This window comes from Lipotes vexillifer, unplaced genomic scaffold (assembly GCF_000442215.2).
Source record: "Lipotes vexillifer unplaced genomic scaffold, Lipotes_vexillifer_v1.1 scaffold1129, whole genome shotgun sequence".
NCBI lineage: Eukaryota > Metazoa > Chordata > Mammalia > Artiodactyla > Lipotidae > Lipotes > Lipotes vexillifer.
Window position 1 is genome coordinate 3,133,831 of NW_006789022.1, and position 24,240 is coordinate 3,158,070.

At 46.8% G+C, this 24,240-nt stretch overlaps 1 protein-coding gene across 1 annotated transcript in view; it reads left to right on the plus strand.

Annotated features, from left to right (window-relative positions):
* The first annotated feature begins 1,919 nt into the window (after positions 1-1,919).
* The window catches only part of LOC103072147 (solute carrier family 22 member 6-like), a 26,811-nt gene continuing 4,490 nt past the window's right edge, over positions 1,920-24,240 (plus strand). Inside the window, 10 exon segments of the mRNA XM_082931243.1 lie at positions 1,920-1,936; positions 2,001-2,169; positions 2,171-2,290; positions 7,735-7,838; positions 9,863-9,979; positions 9,981-10,015; positions 11,334-11,519; positions 21,462-21,565; positions 21,805-21,909; positions 21,997-22,186. Coding sequence (XP_082787369.1) covers positions 1,920-1,936; positions 2,001-2,169; positions 2,171-2,290; positions 7,735-7,838; positions 9,863-9,979; positions 9,981-10,015; positions 11,334-11,519; positions 21,462-21,565; positions 21,805-21,909; positions 21,997-22,186 — 1,147 coding nt within the window.

Below are 24,240 nucleotides of genomic sequence, written 5' to 3' on the forward strand. Positions count from 1 at the left end.
AAGGAAGGAAATGTGACTATAGTCAGCCTTTGAACAACAGGCCATGGAGATTTGTAATTTCTTTGATAATAGAAACAAATGATGTGAGACCTACCTATCATCACCCAGGCTTTCTTCCTGGAAGCAGTTTCCAGACTTTAGTGTAGAGAAGTGGAATCCAAAGAAGCCTGGCAATCTCATTGAGTTGAGTAGGACAAAAAAGTTGAGTGGCCAAGGCAGCTAGAATTTGCAGGACAAACTTCTGGAGAGGAGAGAGCTATGCAAACATAGTTCCACAGATCTGTAGTGTATATAAAGAAGTCCACAACTCAATAAAAAGTAGTCAAATACTCCAATTCAAAAATGGGCAAAAAAAAAAAATTTGAACCTGCGTTTTTTTTTTTTAACTTTATTTATTCATCTTTGGCTGTATTGTGTCTTGGTTGCTGTGCACAGGCTTTCTCTAGTTGTGTCGAGCAAGGGCTTCTCATTGCGGTGGCTTCTCTTGTTGCGGAGCATGGGCTCTAGGCGTGCAGGCTTCAGTAGTTGTGGCATATGGGCCCAGTAGTTGTGGCTCGCGGGCTCTAGAGTGCAAGCTCAGGAGTTGTGGTGCACAGGCTTAGTTGCTCTGTGGCATGTGGGATCTCCCTGGACCAGGGATCAAACCCATGTCCCCTGCATTGGCAGGCAGATTCTCAACAACTGTGCCACCAGGGAAGTACCTGAACATACGCTTTACCACAGAAAATAAATGGAATGGCCAATAAGCAAATGAAAAGAAGTTCACCATCATTAATCATGCAGAAAATGCAAACTAGACCATGAGCTATTACTACACATCCTACTAAAAATGGCTAAAATTCAAAAGATGGACCATACAAAGGGTTGGAAAGAACATGAAGTAACTGGAACTTTCACACATTGCAGACGGAAATATATAATTTGGAAACTCTTTGGAAAACAATTTGACAGTTTCTGATGAACTTAAATATACACTTACCACATGACCCAGCAATTCTACCTCTAGACATTTACCCAAGAGAAATTAAAATGTATGTCCACACATTGTACACAAATAATCAAAGCAGCTTTACTTGCAGCAGCTCAAAGCTGGAAACAACACAAATAAGCAAATTGTGGTATGTCCATATACTGAACTACTACTCAGCAATAAAAAGAATGAACTATTGGTACACTACAACATGGACGGATCTCAGAAACATTTGGCTCAATAAAAGAAGTCAGATGTGGACTTCCCTGGTGGTGCAGTGGTTGGGAGTCCGTCTGCCGATGCAGGGGACACAAGTTCGTGCCCTGGTCCGGGAGGATCCCACATGCCGCAGAGCGGCTGGGCCCGTGAGCCATGGCCGCTAAGCCTGCGCATCCAGAGCCTGTGCTCCACAATGGGAGAGGCCACAACAGTGAGAGGCCTGCGTACTGCAAAAATAAAGAAAAAAAGAAGCCAGACGCAAAAGAGTATACACTGTATGATATTCATTTGAAATTCTAGAAAAAGACAAATCTATTGCCTAGGACTAGGTAGAGCTATCTGGAGTATAGTACCAGGAAATTTGGAGGTGATAAAAATGTTCTATATAGTGGTTACATGGGTGTATAAATTTGTCAAAATGAGCCCCCCAAATTGAAGCATTTTATTGTATATACTAAATCTCAATAAAGATTTTTTTTTTTCCCAGTTTTGAGGATGGTTAAGCAGCTAATGGGATAGATAGTGGTGGACATTTCCTTGGTTTTAGCTGTTACAATTGAGGGAAAGAGAAAAATTGCGAGAGGATTTGACTTAGGGCCACAGCAGACCCAGGAACTGATGAGCTGAGAAGGCAAAGGGCCTCCTGTCTCCTCCCCCTGCACCGAAAGACAGGAAACAGGTTGTGGGAGGGAGAGGCCTCAGCTCCAGTGCCCCTGCGAGATCCTGCCCCATGGCTTTCAATGACTTCCTGCTGTAGGTTGGGGGACACTGGCCGCTTCCAGCAGATCCAGACCACTCTGTAGACTGTGCCGCTGCTCCTAACGGTTTTGCACAACACCCTGCAGAACTTCAGCACTGCCATCCCCACCCACCACTGCCGCTCACCTGCCGACACCAACCTCAGCAAGGACGGGGAGCTGGACGCCTGGCTGCCCTGGGACGGGCAGGGGCGGCCCAAGACCTGCCTCCGCTTCACCTCCCGCTCAGCAGGGACCATCCTTTCCCAATGGCACAGAGACCAACGGCACGGGGCCCACAGAGCCCTGCACCCACGGCTGGATCTATGACAATAGCACCTTCCCTTCCACCATCGTTACTGAAGTGAGGAGACCTGGACCTCCTCCTTCCAACCCCTGTGTCCCCATCTTACCATCCCCCCCCCCACACACACACACAGACTGTGTGAACCTGACGTGAGTTTGTCTGAAGACCCTGGAGCTATGAAGAGCTCTGCCTAAATGCAGGTAAGAGAACAGGGGTTGGAGTTGAGGTCTTCCTGGTAGAGGAGGTTATGGAACTCCTTGCAGAAAGCTGCTCCCTGCCCCTCCACCTCCACCAGAGAGAGAGATGCTATTACTGGAGTCTGATATTCTACTTTGGTTTCCCTGAGAGGTTGCAATTCCACAGGGTAGGGAGGTGGGGCGGTGGTTCAGAGGAAGCTAGAAAGGAGGCATGCAGATAGTGGAGGGCAAGGAGGGTATTCCTGAGCAGGGGATTCTGGGCTCAGAGTCCTAGAGACAAAAACAATTTCCTGACTTCATCTAGAAATAGCTCTCGGCAGCTGGGGCCAGGAGATGGAGAGCAGCCAAGGAACTAAGACGGGAAAGAGAACAGGGTTATGGGAGGGTCCTTTCATCTCTAGTGATTTAACACCCCTCCCCCGAAACACACACACACAGTCGACTGTAGAGTCTCCCTGGCCTGCTAAGTGGTTCATCTGGCTGAATTCTGCACTTTGTAGCTGTCACATGGATCGCGCTCTTAACATCTGTTCTAGTCAATGATCTTTTGGTTGCAAGGAAGAGAAGCTCTCTCAAGTCAGCTCATGAGAAAAGGGATTTCAGGGAATCCAAGGGCAGGAAACAAAGTGTGTCCAGGCCTCATGGAAACTGGAACCAGGGATTGGAGCACCAGAGACATCCCTATACACTTACTCTGTAACTTACTTACTCTGTCTCCTCAACCCATTTCGTCTGTGTGCCCATTTGCAAGACAACCACTGGTCCCAGCTCTGATCCATTACCCGTCAGATTTAGGGCCTACCACCAACCAGAACATTTCTGTGAATCTTAATTCAAATTCTCAGAAAAGGCTTCAACTGGCTCAGCCCAACACACTGATGAGCAGCCCCATCCCCAACCCGGCAAATGGCTCAGATGTCCATACTTAATCTAATCATCATGCCAATGGACAATAGAGTGGGATTACGTGGCCCCTTGCCCTTTAGTCAGGGCTCTGCAGAAAAAATGCCTTGAGAAGAGGCTGTGGTCGAGCAGAGCCCCTAAACTTGCCTGATGCAGCATCTGTCTGAAAGTGATAAAAGTTAAGCTATATTTCCCACTAGACAGACCCAAGCTGCAGAAGCAGAAGGTGACAAAGGATGGCTAGTCCTCCCTCTGGGCACGCAGGCATCATAGGCCATCCCCTCCCTGCATAGTTGGGGAAGGACCGTCTTCATTATTCTCCAGCCTCAACCCAAATTCTGAGACGTTCCCCTCCACCCACCTTAACGTGTATGTTATCAAGGCTTCCAATTCTGCTTTTCCATTTCCCTTCTTAAAACTCTACACTCTGCTTTCCAAGTTTGACAATACTCTGGGAACTATCAAGCTAGCTGCTGTTCTTCTCTGTTCAAAACAGCAGGCAGTTTGATCCAAAGCTCAAATTTCTTGCCCTCTGGAACAAAGAATCTGGGTAAGTGTGCACCTTAGCTCTCCTTCTAAATGGAGACTTGGTAGTGATCTCATCATTTTTGGTTTCAGTGACTGACAAAGCCAGATGCACACTGTTTTCCTGAGTTGTGGGGAGATGCCAAGAATAATCCAACCCTCTTCCAACAGGCACTGTGAATGGGACCATTATCCACCACCACACATGGACATAGGGCACTAAAAGGCCTATTTCATAAACACAACCAGGATTCTTCTTACTTGGGCCAATAATGCCAAAGGCTGCACCAGAGACCATTTCATTAGGATACTAGGCAGCTTACATGCATAACCTAACGTGAAGCTGGGCCTTCTGAGTCGTGAAGCAAATGAAACGGCTCACAAGTTATCAGGGGTTGCTTAAGCAAGAGGCTTAGTCGCAGTGAAGATACTCCACCCAGGCCACATGGCTGTATCTGGTAGGCACAATGGCACAGGTCACCTGAGAAAGACAAGACTCAGCCTGCCCCTTGGAAAGAACTCCCAAATGGCCCAGTATCCCAAAGGGATACCTCTGCACTCTAAATGCAAAGCAAAAAATAAATACATATAGTAAGAAAAAGATGCTATCTCTGGGTTCTAATAAAAACTCCGTCTGAGCTCTTCTTATTTTCTTCTGAATTAAGGTATCCTAAGTAATAACCAGCAGCTTCTGTCTGAACTATATTAGTCAGGACTCTTGTTTGCAAGTGGCTGCAATTCAACTCAAGCTAATCTGGGCATGAAAAGAGTGTATAAAGGCTCCCATAACCAAACCACAAGATGAGCTGAGGCAGAGCTTGCTCTAGGAGCAATGGGAACCAGGGCCATGCGAGCAGGACCCTTGCTGGCTCTCATCTTTACTTTTCTTTGCATGCTGGGCATGTGACTGCCACGGATCCTTCACAACGTGGCCACTGACTATTCTGGGCTCACTCCTAATAACTGTCTCTCCGCTTCAACTTTGAAAAATTCTAGGAAAGACTTATTTGCTGGCCTGGCTCAGGTGCCCACCCCTGGGTCCAATGACTGTAGGGCAGGGAGGGCGTGAGTTGTTATGAATGACCGGCCTGAGTCTCCAGTTCACTTCTGTTTTGCAGATGAACAACAGTTACCATTTCACTGCTCTAATTCCTGGTGCCACTGTCATTCATTCTCTCTTTTTCTCTTTTTCTTTCCCCTGAGGCCAGTCTCACAGCATCTGTCATTTATCGCAGGCTTTATCAAGTTAGCAGTGCAGAGCTTTCCTAGGCAGCAATTCTCTGAGTCTCCCTCAAATCCACCACTGCCTATTCCTAGACTTTGGTTCCTGTTACTGATAAAGTAACTCTATATACATGAGGCCCAGGAGCACACAAATATACGATCCTCAAGAGTCTCAGGTGCACATGAAGAGAATATATATAGTAAAAGCCAGTGCTAAACCTAAGGTGATGTAAGCCCCATCCAATTGTTGCTTTTACAGATGACAAGCACCTTAGGGCAGAACAGAGGCAGAAAAATTCTTTCTGAGTACATATTCTATACTCATTTAACAATTTCTATTCTGGACTACACCCAGATTTCATCACCAGACTGCATACAGATTTTGTTCTCTTTGCACGCCTTGGTTCTTTTTTTTTTTTAACAAATCCTTATTTTTCCATTTTCTCTAAAATCGATACACCTATTTTTTTAATTCTATTGATGTATAGTTGATTGACAATGTTGTGTTAACTTCTGCTGTACAGCAGAGTGACTCAGTTACACACGTGTACATTCTTTTTCATATTCTTTTCCATGATGGTTTATCACACGTTATTGAATATAGTTCCCTGTGCTACACAGTAGGACCTTGTTGTTCATCTGTCCTCTATACAATAGTTTGCATCTGCCAATCCCACACTCCCAGTGCATCCCTCCTCCAGCACTCCTCTGACTTCTTACTTCTTTCCTACACCTCTTGCTTCTCATCTTTCTATTCCTCAGTTCTGGTCTGTCATATCCCTAACTCCTCACTACAGTGTGTCCCACATGCATCTCCACGGTAGTATTTCATTCACAAGTTTCCATTAAAGTACTGTTAAAAAGGAATTCCCGGGGCTTCCCTGGTGGCGCAGTGGTTGAGAGTCCACCTGCTGATGCAGGAGGCACGGGTTCGTGCCCTGGTCCGGGAAGATCCCACATGCCGCGGAGCGGCTGGGCCCGTGAGCCATGGCCGCTGAGCCTACGCGTCCGGAACCTGTTCTCCGCAACGGGAGAGGTCACAACAGTGAGAGGCCCGCGTACCGCAAAAAACAAAAAAAAATGAATTCCCAGTCTGACACAGCCCCAAAATCTTTTTAAAATAAAAATTATATCAGATAACACAGAGAACTACAGAATAGCAGTTATTTGAATAAAACAGCAATAAAGTCCATTGTTCTTTGGAGAAAGTGTTCAAATGCCAACCAGCCAAATTTTACATCATATGGTGTGTGCACAGGGTATTAAAAGTCTCCCAGTAATAATTAAATTCACAAATAAGGATTTCTCTCCAATCAAATCAAGATTATCAAGTAATTACACTTGAAGGATGAATTCATTTGGATATATATTAACACATCTTAGGGAGCATTCCCTAAATGTCCTGGTCATCCCTGCCCCCTTTCCTTTTTCTTCTGTTAACAAAAGAAATGAGTTTTAAAATCCACTCAAAAGTATACAAAAATCAGCTTTTATGTAAAGGAAATACCACACCTATTTGTCATTTTGATTTAAGTCACATCCTTTAAGTCACATCCGTCAGTGTGACTTTTGATTTTAGTATGATTTTCCTGCAGGCTGTAGAGCTGTTTTACTCCACCTAGAAAGGAAGTATTTTTAAAAGGAGAATTTTTTTCTTATATTCATTAAAAAGAGCAACAAAATTTAAACTATTAGTTGAGGTATCCAATTGCCACTTATTCAGGATTGCAAATAACTACACCCCTCTCAAATGTGCTTATGGAAAGTTAATGGAAGGATGCAAAGGTATTTCCCAGAACCCAAGGTCAAGAACTTGAGTCCAGGCTTATGAAAGACTGGGATCAGGTGGTTGAGGAAAACCAGGAGAGCTGAACTCTCTATCTTCACCTCTCTGGCGCTAAGCTCTCACCCCCACTTCCCTCTGACTAAATTACTGCATTCTGTTCCCCTTATGCCCCTCCTTCCCTCCCCTTACCCCCTCCCTCCTTCTCCCCCTCCCTCATCTTTTTCTCCCTCTCCCTCTTCCTTTCCCACTCTCTCTCTGTCTCATGATTTCTCAGCTCTCCTTCCGCGTCATTCCAAACTTGGTTCTCCCACCCCAACTTTGGGTGTCCTTACCAAGCTTGCTTCTCTGAGTCGCTTTTCCAAATTTGTAAGAAAAAGAACCTGGGGACTTCCCTGGTGGTCCTGTGGCTAAGGCTCAGTGCTCCCAATGCTGGGAGCCCCGGGTTCAATCCCTGGTCAGGGAACTAGATCCCACATGCCTCAACTAAGACCTGGCAAAGCTAAATAAATAAATATTTAAAAAATAAAAAAAAAACTAATTAGCTCTGTCCAGATCCAGGGTCAGTTTTCTTCAGCTGCACCCGGGGAGAGACAGGTTAAAGAGCCCTGAAAGAGGGTGAAGGGTTAGTGTTCAGAAAAGGGCGAGTAGTCTGAGCAGCATCCCAAAAGATACCTCTTACATGTTTTGAAATAACTTGAATCATTCTCACCAGGAGAAGATGATGAGAAAGATTGTGTGACTTAAGGAGGCAAGCCCTCCTTATGTGCCTGTCCTAATCCAAGACCCTCAGCCTACCAGGAGAGAGGGAATGGGCTGCTGTGGGGCCTTCCCAGCTCTCCTTGACCCCAGTTCTTCCTTCCTCACAGTGGGACCTCGTGTGCACACACAAGACCTTGCCACAGCTGAGTCAGTCCATCATCATGGCAGGAGTACTGGTCGGAAACTTGATGTTGGGGATCATGGCAGACAGGTCAGTGGTGAACAAAGCTGGATCAAGGAGCAAAGGCATAAGCTCTCTAGGCTGGACACAGAAGGGAGAATGGCATCCCTGAGAATCCAGAGAGGGACACAGGACTGGTCCATCTAAGCCTGACCACGTCTGGAAAGTCTGTAGGAATCATGCAAGCGTCCATCAGCACTTTCCATGTCTTGCCTCATTTCAATTCCTCCTCACAATACCCTTGTGAAGCCAGCATGAATGGTACTATTAACCGCATTTTACCAATGAGGACACTTAGGTTCAGGGGTGTTGGATAACTTGCCCAAACTGCCTAGAAGGAACCCAAGAAAATTATGTTGTTAATTCTGAGGAGTGGAATTGAAAAGAAGAGAACTTTTCACTTTTCATTACTATATTATTTGAACTTTAATGATAATTCATTACCTTTATAATTGTATAATGTAAATAGTTAATGTTTACTTTTTTAAAAAGTACAGTCACATAGCTAATAAGTGGCAAAAGCAGGACAAGGATCCAGATGTTCTGACATCCTGAAGAAGTCACCTCCTACCACTCTGCCTTGTATGTGACATGTGAGTGTCACAGAAACAAAGACCTAGGGATCAATAACAGCTAGAGACAAGTCTCAGATCAGCCATAACTGTGTGCCCATGAGGAGGTTATACAAACTCTCTTAGACTTGGTTTTTCCATCTATAAAATAGGGGTTATGGTGAGGATTAAATGAGTAGCTGCAACTCAATGTTAATACCCTAACCTTGACTATCTTCCAGGCCAAGACCATAAAAAGATCATGGGATGAATAACAGGAGGCAATTTTCTAAAGAATAATATCTAAAAATATTATAAATGTCATAGCAGACATTTCAGCAGACACAATCAACTTTATTATTCATCAAATATAAGCCTCAACCATATGCATTTTGCAAAATTATAAACCTTGCATAGGTTTCCCAGAAATAAAAATCACATAAACCAAACTCATAGATACAGAGAACAGATTGGTAGTTGCTAGAGGCAGGGAGTAAGGGGTGGGCAAAATGAATGAAAGGGGTCAAAAAGTCCAAATTCCAGTTATAAGCTAAATAAGTCATGGGAATATAATGCACAGCATGGTGACTATTACTGTATTTTGCATATTTGAAAGTCGCTAAGAGAGTAGATCTTAAGTGTTCTCATCACACACACACAAAAATTGTTGTAACTACATATGGTGGTGTATTTTAAGTAGACTTATTGTGGTGATCATTTCACAATGTATACAAATATAGAATCATTATGTTATATACCTAAAACTATTATACTGTTGTATGTTGATTATACCGCAGTGTTTTTAAAAAAATCACAAAAGGCTGTCTCCTAACCAGAGTCACCATCGGCCAACAGTCAAAGAATCAATCACACCCCAGAACAGTAGTTCCCAAACCTTGGGAGCTTGTTAAAAATCAGGTTTCTAGGGCTTCCCTGGTGGCGCAGTGGTTGAGAGTCAGCCTGCCAATGCAGGGGACACGGGTTCATGCCCCGGCCCGGGAAGATCCCACATGCCATGGAGCGGCTGGGCCCGTGAGCCATGGCCGCTGAGCCTGCGCATCCGGAGCCTGTGCTCTGCAACGGGAGAGGCCACAGCAGTGAGAGGCCCGCGTACCGCAAAAAAAAAAAAAAAATCAGGTTTCTAGCTTACCTTGCAGATATCCAACAGGCCTTAAGTGGGGCTCTGGTATCTGGATTGTTTTCAACACAACCTCTATGATTCTGATGAAGACGCGTGGCTCTCTCCACAGAGGTATGCTGGGATGCGTCAGGACCCTGGACAGCAGCAACCCAAGGATCCTCCCAACACCAGGTCCCCTAGATGCCAGCCCTCACCCAATTATTCCTTATCTCCCATCTCAGCATCTACCTGATAGGCACAGGTGGGCAGCCTTATAAGCAGCTGTTAGATTGCCCAGGGCACCAAGAATGAGACAGCCAGGGACATAGGGCAGGGGAGCAAGCAATGTGCTCTCCAGACCCAGGTTTCCCCTCCTTTCACAGGCTGGGCTGCCAGAAGGTGCTGATCTGGAGCTCCCTGCAGTTAGCAGTCTCAGGGACCTGTGCTGCCTTCTCACTCAACTTCCCAACCTACTGCACTTTCCATTTCCTCTCAGGCATGGCTGTCGGGTGCCAGCAGCACTTCCATGACTTTGAGTGAGAGGGAACCCAGGAGGGCCAGGCTCGTGGGGACTCCTCAATCACAGGGATCCAGTGAACCAGCGGACCTGACAAATTCAAACCTCAGTTCCTCCCCTGAGTACAAAGTGGAGTCTACCTGTCCCAGCCGATCCTGACCTATCTGGGCCTCTCCTGGAGTAGGCAGTGCCCCGGGCAGAAAAAAGATAAGATCATGGCCTCTTTGGTAGCTCTGATTATTTGGGGCTGGAATTCATCCTAGATATTTAGGGATCATTGTAAGGCTAAACTAAATAAAGACTCAGAGATTGCAGTGGGGTTGCTTAGAGAAGCCAGTCACACAGGGAGTCTTTAATTCAACATTTCTTTATTCAATACAATTTTGAGAGGCATTTAATTTGTGTAACATCCTGCACTGGGAATACACAAGTGAACAAGAGGACACTACCCAGGACCTCAAAGAGTTAATAGTTGAGGAGAGTGCCAAGCAGTTACAAATTGGTTTACTAAAGGCTAGGCTCAGGGCCATCCTGGGTGATGTGGGAGTTCAGAAGCGGGGTGTTCAATCAGGACTTGGGGAACCAGGAAATCTCCCCAAAAGAGGTGACAGCTAAGCTCAGAACTGAACGAAAAGTGAGACAGAAAGAAAGGAGTAAGGTTCTGGGGCAGAGTTCTAGAAAACAAGAATAGGGAATTCCCTGGCAGTCCAGTGGTTAGGACTCCAAGCTTGCATTGCAGGGGGCCTGGATTTGATCCCTGGTCAGGGAACTAAGATCCCACAAGCCACGCAGAGCGGCCAAATAAATTAATTAATTATTTTTTAAAAAGACTAGAATATACAAGGCCCAGAGGCCAGAGAGTGACCCATTGGAAGAAACGAGAGTGGTGCAGAATGGCCTGAGAGTAAGGCTCATTCATCTCTATTTCCCAGGTCAAGCAAAGGGCACGGCACAGAGTCGTAACCTCTTAATAACTGCTGAATTAAAATGAGTTGAAGGAAGTGCAGAGGGAGTGGCTGTAGGCAGTTCAAAAGAGGTTTGGGAGAAGTGAGGAAACATGAATGTTGGGGTTGGGGACACTGCATAGGAGCATGCCTGGGAATTCAGAGCCTTCTAGCCCATCCCTTTCTCCACACACACGGAACCTAACCACAGATCAAACCACCCTTGCTTTACCCTGTGAGGGACCTAGAGGTTCAGAGTAGGACTGAGCTCAAGAGAAGAGCCCTTCTACTCCAATGTGAGGCTCGTCCTCCATCTGGAAGTGACAACCACCCCCAAATACGCACGTACTCACACAGCCCTGACTTCAGCCTAAGCTCTGCTCTTCTCTCCAGATCTGGAGTGGCTGCCCATCCATGCCCGGCCAGGTCTGGTCCTCTTATTTGGACTTGTCCCCACTGTAGGCCAGCTCTTCCTGGCTGGCATGGCTTATGTTGTGCCCCACTGGTGCCACCTGCAGCTGCTGGTCTCTCTGCCCCTCTTTGTCATCCTCATCTACTCCAGGTGCCTGGGACCTCAGGGTAGGGTAGAGGGTTCAAAATAAGTCACAGATGGGCATAGCATCTCCTAGAACACCTAGAACACCCACTACCTTCCCCCACTAGGAGTAACCCAAAGCTTCCTGGCTGGCACCCTTATCTTATACTGTCTCTGGACTATTCAGTTCCATTGACTTGTCTGTCTATTCTGGTGCCAATAATATTCTGTTTAATTCTTAATTAATTACAGTGTAGCTCATATAAGATTGTCTTCTATGGACAGCTTCTCACTGTGCCCTTTACCAACCTTGAGACAGGACATTGGACTTCGGCACATCTCTAAGGAGCAAAGCTGCCCTAAAAAGTGTCACTAAACATTGTTGATTTTATGAAGACTCCTTGGGGGATGGAAGAGATGCTTATATCACATCACAGCCAAAACGCTTAATAGGCATTTCTGCTGTCCCTCAAATCCATTCTTGGCTGACGATCACTTATTCTCCTCTCTCTCTCTCTCTCCCAATACTTCCTCCACATAACTGCTAAAATCTCCTAGGAATTCATCTCTGGCTGTATATCTGCATACATCACTCAGCAAAGCAAAACTCTTGGCATTAATGAATCCTTCTTTCTTATAATTCATCAATTGTTACTTAAGCCTCCCCAGGAGGAGGGGTCTCTCCAAAACACCCTCTCCCAGTGCAAACAACTAATCAAAGTATGCGCCTATCAAAAGCAGGTCCCTTAGGGCAGGGAATTGGAAGGAGGGGAAGAGGACCTATTGCAAGGTAAAAACATTGTTTTCTCCTATGGGTGTTGGGGAGGAGTCCTGGAATGGAACAATGAGGTCCTAGAGCCAAAAGGTTTCCAGCCAGAAAGGGCACAAAGGTCAATCAATTATTTTTTAAGGCAACAAAGGAGAACAAAAACATACAGAAATTAGAACAAATTAAAGACAAAAAGTAAGATGGTATCAATAGCTCAAAATATATGTCACAACAATAAATATAAATAGATTAAACCTACCAGTTAAGAGGCAGAGATTGTCCAAGTTGATTTTATTTAAGTCTAGTTCATGAAGTTTACAAGAGACCCATTTAAAATGTTAGACCATGAAAATCTTAAATGTGGAGAAATAGAAAAGGTTATACTAGACAAACGTTAACCAGAAGAAAGTTAGGTAGATATAGAAGCCGAAATAGACTTTAAGACCAAAAAAAGTACAATGGTTAAGAATATGGCTCAGGGCTTCCCTGGTGGCGCAGTGGTTGAGAGTCCACCTGCCGATGCAGGGGATACGGGTTCGTGCCCCGGTCTGGGAAGATCCCACATGCCGCGGAGCGGCTGGGCCTGTGAGCCATGGCCGCTGAGCCTGTGCATCCGGAGCCTGTGCTCTGCAACGGGAGAGGCCACAACAGTGAGAGGTCCGTGTACAGAAAAAAAAAAAAAAAAGAATATGGCTCAGAATTCCCCAGCAGTCCAGTGGTTAGGACTCGGCGCTTTCACTGCTGGGGCCCAGGTTCAATCTCTGGTTGGGGAACTAAGATCCCACAAGCCGCAAGGCATGGCCAAAAAAAAAAAGAATACGGCTCTGGTATAAAAGGTAACTAGTCCAAATGTTCAGTCATCTTATCTATAAAACACAATAATAATAGTACCAGAAACAGATTAAATAGAAAACAAATGTATAAAAAAGAGGTCAACAAAACAAAAAGTCAATCTTTGAAAATATCAGTGAAATGGACAAATGCCTAGTAATAATAATAAAAAAATAAAAAACTGGACATGAATGGGACTTCCCTGGTGGCGCAGTGGTTGAGAGTCCACCTGCCGATGCAGGGGACACGGGTTCGTGCCCCAGTCCGGGAAGATCCCACATGCCACGGAGCGGCTGGGCCCGTGAGCCATGGCCACTGAGCCTGCACGTCCAGAGCCTGTGCCCTGCAACGGGAGAGGCCACAACAGTGAGAGGCCCATGTACCGCAAAAAAAAAAAAAAAAAATCCCGATAAATATTTTCAAGAAACTAGCAAGCAAATTCTAAAATGTATATAAAAGTGCTGTGGACCAAGTATAACCAAGGTACTTTTTAAAAAAGGACAGAGGGGAAGGACTTGCCCTACCACAAATCAAGGCATATTATAAACTCTTATTATAAAATTGTAGCAATTAAGAGAGTGGATGCTGGAGCAGGAAAGAACAAATTGTCCAATGGAAAAGAATAGCAAGCTCCAAAACAGACCCACACATAGGAAAACTTGCAGAGGAAGCACTGCTGATGATAGGATAAAACGTGGCCTATTTAACAAATAGTACCAGGACATCTACTAACCCACGTGGGAAATAAATAAAATGCAATCATATTTCAACCTTAAAGAAAAATTAATTTCTGCTGAAGAGGGGAGGATTTCTGAAGACATTAAAAAAAAAAAAAAGGCTAACCAAAAAAGGAACATTGATAAAGTTTTCTACGTTGGATTTTTTTTAATCCTGGTTATTTGTTTCACTATAAACAAGGTGAAAAGAGAAAAAGAAGGTATTTACAAGGATTTGTACACAGCATTTATAAAGAACTTCTGGAAATCTATTAGAAAAAAAGGACTTCTATTTCCATTAAAATAAAAAAATAACATTGACAATAACCCCCAAAAAGTATAAAGTATTTTTTAAATATTCTTAAAGTATTTTTAAATATCCACCAAAGAGCTGGAATAAGAGTCAGGGAAAACTAGGCCAACCATCTAAGGGAAATTGGGAGCCCAGACAGTTAAGCAGAGCACCTGAACAAACACTATACAAAATGAAGAAAGTCATGTGCATTCTCTTTGATCTTAGAATCAACTGTTTAACACAGTACTGGGGGTCCTGGACAACACAGCTCTACTGGTAAAGAAATAAGCAATTTAAAAGACAAGTGTTGGGAGTTCCCTGGTGGCGCAGTGGTTGAGAGTCCGCCTGTCGATGCAGGGGACACGGGTTTGTGCCCTGGTCCGGGAAGATCCCCCATGCCGCGGAGCGGCTGGGCCCGTGAGCCATAGCCGCTGAGCCTGCGCGTCCGGAGCTTGTGCTGCGCAACGGGAGAGGCCATGACAGTGAGAGGCCCGCGTACCGGAAAAAAAAAAAAATCCCGATAAATATTTTCAAGAAACTAGCAAGCAAATTCTAAAATGTATATAAAAGTGCTGTGGACCAAGTATAACCAAGGTACTTTTTAAAAAAGGACAGAGGGGAAGGACTTGCCCTACCACAAATCAAGGCATATTATAAACTCTTATTATAAAATTGTAGCAATTAAGAGAGTGGATGCTGGAGCAGGAAAGAACAAATTGTCCAATGGAAAAGAATAGCAAGCTCCAAAACAGACCCACACATAGGAAAACTTGCAGAGGAAGCACTGCTGATGATAGGATAAAACGTGGCCTATTTAACAAATAGTTAAAAGTGTTTAAAACATCCTTATTTAGCGAGTATATGATCATTTACCTATAGATAAACCAATAAAATCAATAAGCAATTAAAACTAATAAAAGAGTTCAGCAGCATGCTGGATACAAAATCAAATTACCAAAATGTCAATAGCAATAACCTAGAAGCAATAATCTAGAGAAATAATCCAGAAAATCACATAGAAAATCTTTGAAAATGAAGACACCACTCAGAATAACACCAAAAGCTAGATATTATCAGGAAATTAACAGAGGACATCCAAGACTTCCATGGAGAAAATTTCTGAAACGTTTTTAAGATCACAAAGATTATTTTAGTAAGTGGAGAGACATTCCACACTCTTGTTTAGAATGACATAATAAAGATGTCCATCCTCTCGAAGTTAATTTTTAGAAATTTTTAGAAATTCAACAGAATCTAATCAGAATTTCAATTAGAACATTTTTTAGGAACTCCAAAAACTTACTCTAAAATTTATATGGAAGAAAAAAGACCACAATTGCTAGTCAATTCTGAAATGGAAAAGCAAAGAAGAGAGTCTCACTCTACCATCTATTAAGACATACAACAAAGCCATGGCATGTCTATGGCTTTCTTGGTGCAAGAAGAGACAAGCAGAATTGAAGAGAGGGCTTGGAGATAGACAGATAGAGATGGAGATGCAGACGCAGATGGAGATGGAGATGGAGATGGAGATGGAGGGGAGTGGGGAGCGGGGCAAGGAGGGGGAAGGAAAGGGAGAGGGAGGAAGAGGAAGAGAGAAACATGGTAGCTATATCAATTTCATTATATCAAAAAGGACTTCTGCTTACTGAAGGACACAATGGACAAATTTAAAAGACAGAGTGGAATTCCCTGGCGGTCCAGTGGTTAGGACTCGGCACTTTCACTGCCAGGTTCCAGGTTCAATCCCTGGTCAGGAAACAGAGGGCTGAGTGAAATGAGAAATAGAATGATCTATTACCTCTACCATTTAGGTAAGTTAAAATATTTGCACACAAAACAATACACATTTGACAAGAACATATACAAATAAAAAATGCAGGGACTTCCCTGGTGGAGCAATGATTAAGAATCCGCCTGCCGGTGCAGGGGACACGGGTTTGAGCCCTGGTCCGGGAAGATCCCACATGCCTTGGAGCAACTAAGCCCGTGTGCCACAACTACTGACCCCGTGTGCCACAACTACTGAAGCCCACGTGCCTAGAGCCCGTGCTCCACAACAAGAGAAGCCACCGCAATGAGAGGCCCGCGCACCGCAACCAAGAGTAGACCCCGCTCGCCACAACTAGAGAAAGCCCACATGCAGCAGCAAAGACCCAATGCAGCCAAATAGGGGAGTGGGGAGCGGGGCAAGGAGGGGGAAGGAAAGGGAGAGGGAGGAAGAGGAAGAGAGAAACATGGTAGCTATATCAATTTCATTATATCAAAAAGGACTTCTGCTTACTGAAGGACACAATGGACAAATTTAAAAGACAGAGTGGAATTCCCTGGCGGTCCAGTGGTTAGGACTCGGCACTTTCACTGCCAGGTTCCAGGTTCAATCCCTGGTCAGGAAACAGAGGGCTGAGTGAAATGAGAAATAGAATGATCTATTACCTCTACCATTTAGGTAAGTTAAAATATTTGCACACAAAACAATACACATTTGACAAGAACATATACAAATAAAAAATGCAGGGACTTCCCTGGTGGAGCAATGATTAAGAATCCGCCTGCCGGTGCAGGGGACACGGGTTTGAGCCCTGGTCCGGGAAGATCCCACATGCCTTGGAGCAACTAAGCCCGTGTGCCACAACTACTGACCCCGTGTGCCACAACTACTGAACCCTACGTTCCTAGAGCCCGTGCTCCACACCAAGAGAAGCCACCGCAATGAGAGGCCCGCGCACCGCAACCAAGAGTAGACCCCGCTCGCCACAACTAGAGAAAGCCCACATGCAGCAGCAAAGACCCAATGCAGCCAAATAAATAAATAAACCTTAAAAAAAAAATGCACATCAAACGCAATAGAATGGTTGACTTTGGCAAGGAGGGGATTAGGAGTGGGTAATGATAATAAAAGGAGTAAACAATTAAAGGGGGGGGGAATAAGGGAGCCTTTCAAGGACAAATGATAATAGAGGGTGAGGGTCATGAACTGAGGGTTATGACTAACTCAACCCTCTGCCTCTGAGGTCCAAAAAAAAAGTAGAAAAAGAGAGTGACTGGGTAGCTTTAGATAAGATGATCAGGGTAGGTCTCCTTGGTAAGGATCAAAGGCAAACACTAAGGAATAAATGAGGAAACAAAGGGATAGGGCACAAGATAAGAACTTGGTAGGCAGGGAACAATCATGTAGGGATTTAGCAGGAGGTCAGATTTTATTCTAGCATGATGAGATATCACAGGATGTTTTTAAGCAGAGGGTGAAAATATCTGAGTTACAGTTTTAAAGATTACTTTGGCTTCCTCATGGAGAATAGGCTGGGGATAGAAGGGCCAAGTGAAAATGGGAAAACCAGTCAGGAGGCTACTGCAATAGTACTGTCAAGAGGTGAAAATGGGGGGCTTCGCTGGTGGCACAGTGGTTGAGAGTCCGCCTGCCGATGCAGGGGATGCCGGTTCGTGCCCTGGTCCGGGAAGATCCCACATGCCGTGGAGCGGCTGGGTCTGTGAGCCATGGCTGCTGAGCCTGTGGGTCCGGATCCTGTGCTCTGCAATGGGAGAGGCCACAACAGTAAGAGGCCCGCATACTGAAAAAAAAATAAATAAATAAAAATAAATAAAGAGGTGAAAATGGGGACTTCCCTGGCAGTCCAATGGTTAAGACTTCGCCTTCCAATGCAGGGAGTGCGGGTTCGATCCCTAATCGGGGAGCTAAGATCCCACATGCCTCGTGGCCAAAAACAAAACAAAACATAAACCAGAAACAATATTGTAACAAATTCAATAGAAGACTTTTAAAAGGGCCCACATCCGGGTGTCCCTGGTGGCACAGTGCTTAAGAATCCGCCTGCCAACGCAGGAGACACGGGTTCGAGCCCTGGTCTGGGAAGATCTCACGTGCCGCGGAGCAACTAAGCCTGTGCACTACAACTACTGAGCCTGAGCTCTGGAGCCCGCGAGCCACAACTACTGAAGCCCGCGCGCCTAGAGCCTGTGCTCCGCGACAAGAGAAGCCACCGCAACGAGAAGCCCGCGCACTGCAACGAAGAATAGCTCCCGCTCTCCGCAACTAGAGAAAGCCCACGCCCAGCAACAAAGACCCAACGCAGCCAAAAATAAAGAAAAATAAAACAAATTAATTTTTTTTAAAAATGGTCCACATCCAAAAACAAAATCTTTAAAAAAAAAAAAAAAAAGAGGGGAAAATGGCTTCGCATGAACTGGGGGGGGTGGGCAGGGGTTATAGAGATGGAGAGGAGGAACTGATTCTGAATGTGTTCTGGAAGAAGGGCCAACCAAATTCATATTTTGGATGTGGGGAAATAAGGGAACAGGAGGTATCGGGGTAATTACAGATACTTGAGCTTGAGCAACTGGCTGGTTAGAAGTGCCCTGTGCCAGGATGGGGAAATCTGAGCAAAGAGCAGACTTGGAGGTAGAAACGGAAAGTTCTTGGCCATATAAAATTTGAGGGGCCTTTTGGACATCCAAATTAAGGTGTTAAGTAGGAAGTTAGATATAGCATCTGGAGCTTGGGGGAGAGGTTGGTTGGGGACTTGTTCAGTTATACAGCAGGTTCAAACTGGAACTGGAACCCAGGCTTCCGGGTTCCAAAACCATTTGCTTCCAACCTTCCTTTTAGCCAAGGTAAGTGCAAGCATTTGGCCCTGTACGGAACGTGAAAAAAGAAAACACCATTGGCAGGCAGAGTTAGGGCACCCACAAGCCTCACCGGCCTCACCAAGGTGCTCTTCCTCTCCACAGGCAGAGAGGTCCGAGTGTGACAACCACCTTGGCCAACATAGGCAGCATTCTGAGCCCACTGGTGGGCATGACCTCTGAGCTCTACCCTTCCCTGCCTCTCTTCATCTATGGAGCGGTCCTTGTGGCTGCCTGCCCCATCACTGTTCTCCTGCCAGAGACTCTGGGGCTGCCACTGCCCAACACACTGCAGGACCTGGAGAGAAGCTACGCTGCCCCCTCCCCTCCCCTCCCTACACTCAGAGCTATCAGGCCCTCACAAATCCTTGATCCAGCCCCATTTAACAAAAAAAGGCCAGACCCAGGGGAGAGCAGGGACTTACCTGGGGTCATTCAGCTGGACTCTGGTGGAGCCAAAGCCAGAATCCAGGCCTCCTGCTTCCTTTGGCTCCTGGTCCTAGTCTCACGGATAGGCTGAGTCCCCTAGAATCCTTTCTGGGACTCTTGGAAACAGTGGGAGATTTGGGCATAAAATGGGACAGCTGAGCACAAACACCTAAAAAGGATCCCCCATCTCTACTCCCACACCCTGCTTCTCCTTCCCCCATAGGTGGAAAGAGAAATCGGGGCACAAGCAGCAGAGCAGCAGATGGTCCCACTCCAGTCCTCCTGAGAACTGAGAAGGGGCAGAGAGTGGCCAGAGCCCCTGCATCTCCTGTACGTCCACACCAAGTGGAGGAATGGAGAAATGGTCGCCAGGGGAAGACGGGAGGGACCTCTACTGGACCTGTGGTTCCAGAGAATACTTCCCCTGGGCCCCCCGCTCCCAGCCAGATCCACCCTCTACCATTTCATTAAAAGTAGCTACGCAAAACGTCTCCCACTGTTCCCACAGAGGCCGCTCCACTTCAGCTAGCTCTCTGTCCAAAAACTCATGTAGCGATCGTCTATGTAGAAAATCCAACGGAATCTACACAAATGCTACCACAATGAAAACAAATTTAGCAAGGTTGTGGGCTATCAGATCAATATTTTTAAAGAATTGTATTTCTAGGACTTCCCTGGTGGCACAGTGGTTAAGAATCCGCCTGCCAATGCAGGGGACATGGGTTCAAGCCTTGGCCCTGGAAGATCCCCCATGCCACGGAGCAACTAAGCCCGTGCACCACAACTACCGAGCCTGCGCTCTAGAGCCCGTGAGCCACAACTTCTGAGCTCACGTGCCACAACTACTGAAGCCCGTGCACCTAGAGCCTGTGCTCCGCAACAAGAGAAGCCACCGCAGTGAGAAGTCCGCGCACTACAACGAAGAGTAGGCCCCGCTCACCGCAACTAGAGAAAAGTCTGCGCACAGCAACGAGGACCCAACACAGCCAAACATAAATAAATAAAATAAATAAATTTATTTTTTTCAAAAAAAGAGTGAGAGAGAAGCCACGCAATGAGAAGCCCACGCACCCAAACAAAGAGTAGCCCCTGCTCGCCGCAACTAGAGAAAAGCCTGCGTGCAGCAGCGAAGATCCAACGCAGCCAAACAGAAATAAGTAAATTCATTTTTTTTAAAAAAGAATTGTATTTCTATATACTAGCAATAAACAACTGGAATTTGAAATTTTCAAAAGAATACCATTTACAGTAGCATCAAAAATGTGAAATCTGGGCTTCCCCGGTGGCGCAGTGGTTGAGAGTCTGCCTGCCGATGCAGGGGACACGGGTTCGTGCCCCGGTCCGGGAGGATCCCACATGCCGCGGAGCGGCTGGGCCCGTGAGCCATGGCCGCTGAGCCTGCGCGTCCGGAGCCTGTGCTCCGCAACGGGAGAGGCCACAGCAGTGAGAGGCCCGCGTACCGCAAGAAAGAAAAAAAAAGTGAAATCTATGAAGACAGTAAAAACATCAGTGGTTGCTCAAGGCTCAGAGGGAGGGAAGACGGATGAATAGGAGGGACACGGGGGATTTTTAGGGCAGGAAAACTATCCTATTTGACACTATAATGCCATTATATGTGCCAAAATGCTTGATAAGCTACAAGGTAAGTAATAGTATTATCCTTAGGCTGAGGAAGGTCGTGAGACACAGCTAAGAAACAACGGAGCCCCCACTTGGACTCAGTTGACTTGACAGCAGAATTCATGTATGTGTACACACACACACACACACACACACACACCCCGCGCTCCCACGTTTCTCGCCAGTTTTCTCTGCTCCCTTCACGGCTTTCTTTTAGTTACCCTGAAAACCTTTATGCATCTTGCTTCCCCCACCTCCCTATTCAGTCTTTCCTGGAAGCAGAGAAGGGACTAAAATGAATGCAGCCAATCAGGAGGCTGTGAAACTCTTCCCCCCTCCCTGAGGCAGATGCTAACATCTGGAAGCAAAGGAGAGAAGGAGAAAGGGGAGAAGAATGCAGAAGCAGAGGCTAGTCTCAGCCCTCCAGGCGGGGTCCTGGCTGCCGGAGCAGAGTGCGCGCTTACACCTGGCTCTTGTCCAGGAAGTCCCGCCTCCCAACTCATCCGAGCTTTTCTTGCTGGACTCCAGGCTCTTCTCCTCTTATTCTCGGCCTCCAGTGAGCCTTGGGTTGGCACTGATGAGGCCCAAGAAGGCAAAACACAGCAAGAGGAGTCACTGAGATCTGGTCTCATCCCTCCATCCCTCAGGCCCTTCCTCCTCGGCCTCTGCCTGCCTCTCCCAGGATGGCAGGAACCAGTGCTGATGGCACTGGGAAGACCACGTGAAAGAGGCATGGACGATGGCATGATCTGCAGTCCAGAAGAGAACCCAGGATTCCTGGTCCCTGTACCTGTTCTGGGCTGGGGGTGGAGGCGATGAGGGGCTCTGGCAGCGGCTGCAGAGAGGCAGGAGCGGGTGGACGCAAGCTGTGGCTGCCCAGCCCAGAAAGCTAACAGTTCATCCATGCTCAGCTGCCTACCCAAGGCCTGCTCTGGCTCCTTCCTGAGCTAATGGGATTCTACACTGGCCCAGGAAGCCTGCCTCCTGCCGCATCCACAGACAGGCACCTATTGCCCCAGCCCCAGGGAGGGGCCGAGGAGGGCCCGTGCGACCTGTACCTGGCCCTGAAGCTGCTGGTGCAAATGTGCAACAGCGCATCGAAACCGCAGTTACCTGCCGGGATGCCACTGGTCCTGGTCTCTGATTCTACAGACGCTTAGCCTTGGCCCTGCCCCGACCCCGGCTTCTGGCCCCACCCCCTCATCCTACCAACCCAGCCTTCAGAGCCTCAGCTACGTCTCCGACCCTGGCCCCGCCTCTCGGCCTTGGCGCTGCCCCTGAGACCTGGCCCCAGGTTCGAGTTCGGGTTCGAGTTCGAGCTCGAGCTCGAGCTCGAGGCCTCATCACCTGGTCCCACCTCTCAGCTCCTTCACCTGCTGCACTCCTCCCTTCCTGGCCGGATGACTGGTTCGGGACCTTCCTCACCTGAGTGAGCCGGGTGAGTGCCCCTTCCCCCACGCAGCCCCGCCCCTGTGCCATGCCCCACCCCTCTCTGGCCTTTACCTGCCTCCCAACCCAACCTGCACCACCAACAACGCAGGGTTTCTCTCCATTATCTCACTAATCCTCCGGGGTTCCTGCGGGACAAGACCTGCTACCCGCATTTTACAAGCCAGGAAAGTCCTGTCCAGTCCCTGGGCCGGGTCTCTGCGCCTCTTTTTCTCCCTGGGCCTTCCCAGTGGTATCCATGTCCAGTTCATCCTCCCAGAAGGATTTTGAGTCCAGGGCTAGGACTAGGATGAAAGGCACTTGGACTCACCTCTCCTGCCTCACCCTGCCCCTGTCCTCCCTTCAAAGTTTGACATTTTGGGACTTCCCCGGTGGCACAGTGGTTAATAATCTGCCTGCCAATGCAGGGGACATGGGTTCGAGCCCTGGTCCGGGAAGATCCCACATGCTGTGGAGCAACTAAGCCCGTGCACCACAACTACTGAGCCTGCACTCTAGAGCCCATGAGCCACAAGTACTGAGCCTGCGTGTCACAACTACTGAAGCCCGCGCGCCTAGAGCCTGGGCTCTGCAACAAGAGAAGCCACCATAACGAGAAGCCCGCGCACCGCAACAAAGAGTAGCCCCCGCTCGCCGCAACTAAAGAAAGCCCGCATGCAGCAACAAAGACCCGATGCAGCCAAAAATAAATAATTTTTTTTTCAAGTTTGACATTTTGTTCATCATAGATTTTTTTTGCATTAATTTTGATTCTTTTAAATATTACGTTAAAATATTACATATTTTGATTACTGAGTTTTTTGGCACCCCTGAGATTTTGCACCTGAGGGGAGTCCAGCCCTGCCCTGCACACACCACCTTCCTTGGCTGCCCACTGCTCAGGGAGGCATTCAGGGACATTCATGATCTGGCCCCTGCCAAGGTCTCTGGGTTCCTTTCTCTGTGCCCACTGCCCCAAGCCCTAGCCCTTTGTATGATCTCACTATCATCTTTATCTTGCAGAAACTTGATGGTTTGTTGACTGTTACCGGGCAAAGGTAACAGTAGGGCAAAGTCTTCTAGTAAGGAAAGTGCTTGGCATGTTCTGGGAATAACAAGGCCCACGTGGCTGGAGCAGAGTAGCAAGAAAGAAGTGGAAGGAAATTAGATCAAGGAGGGAGAAGCAGCTGATTGGACAGGGGCCTCGCAGGTACTTATAAGGCCTGGAGCTTCACTCTGAAAAAGCCAAGTTGATAGAGCATCTCAGATGGTGGAGGGATACGATTTGACTTATATGTCAAAGGGAACCTTCGGAATGCTACGCTGAGGACAGACTGTACAATGCGGCAGGGTAGAAACAGGAAGACCAGTGTGGAGGCAGTTATCCAGGTGAGAGATGACCCTGGCCGAGACCACAGTGGCTGCACCCTGGATATATTTAAGGAAGAGACAACAGGATTTTCTAATGAATTAGATTCAGGATGTGAGAGAAAGAGTAAAGTCAAGAATGACTGCAAGGTTTGAGGCCTGAGCTACTGGAAGGAGAGGGTTGCCATCTACTGAGATAAGCAAGGCTGAAGACAGAGCAGTTTTGGGTTAGGGATGAGTCATGTCTGAGATGATTCTAGATATCCAAGTGGAGCTGGCAGGCAGCAATAATGACAGCGATAACAATAATCATAGCTCCAGCCGTAGTACTAATCGGAGGCAGGCACTCTTCCAACGCTTTACATGTCTTAACTCATTTAATCCTCATAACAGCCCTGTGACGTTGAGCTATTATTATCCCCATTTTACAGATGAGGAAATATTGGATATACGAGTCTGGTGTTCAGAGGAGAGGCTGGGCTGGAGACATGAATGTGTAAGCTATCAGTGTGTGGGTGGCATAAGTCACCTGTGAAGTGGGTGTGAAGGTCCAAGGACTGAGCCCAGATACTCCAAAGTTTAGGCAGCGGGAGGATGAGGAAAATCAGCAAAGGAGTTTAAGGAACAACAGCCAGGGACGTAGCAAGAGAAAAAAAGGTGGGGGG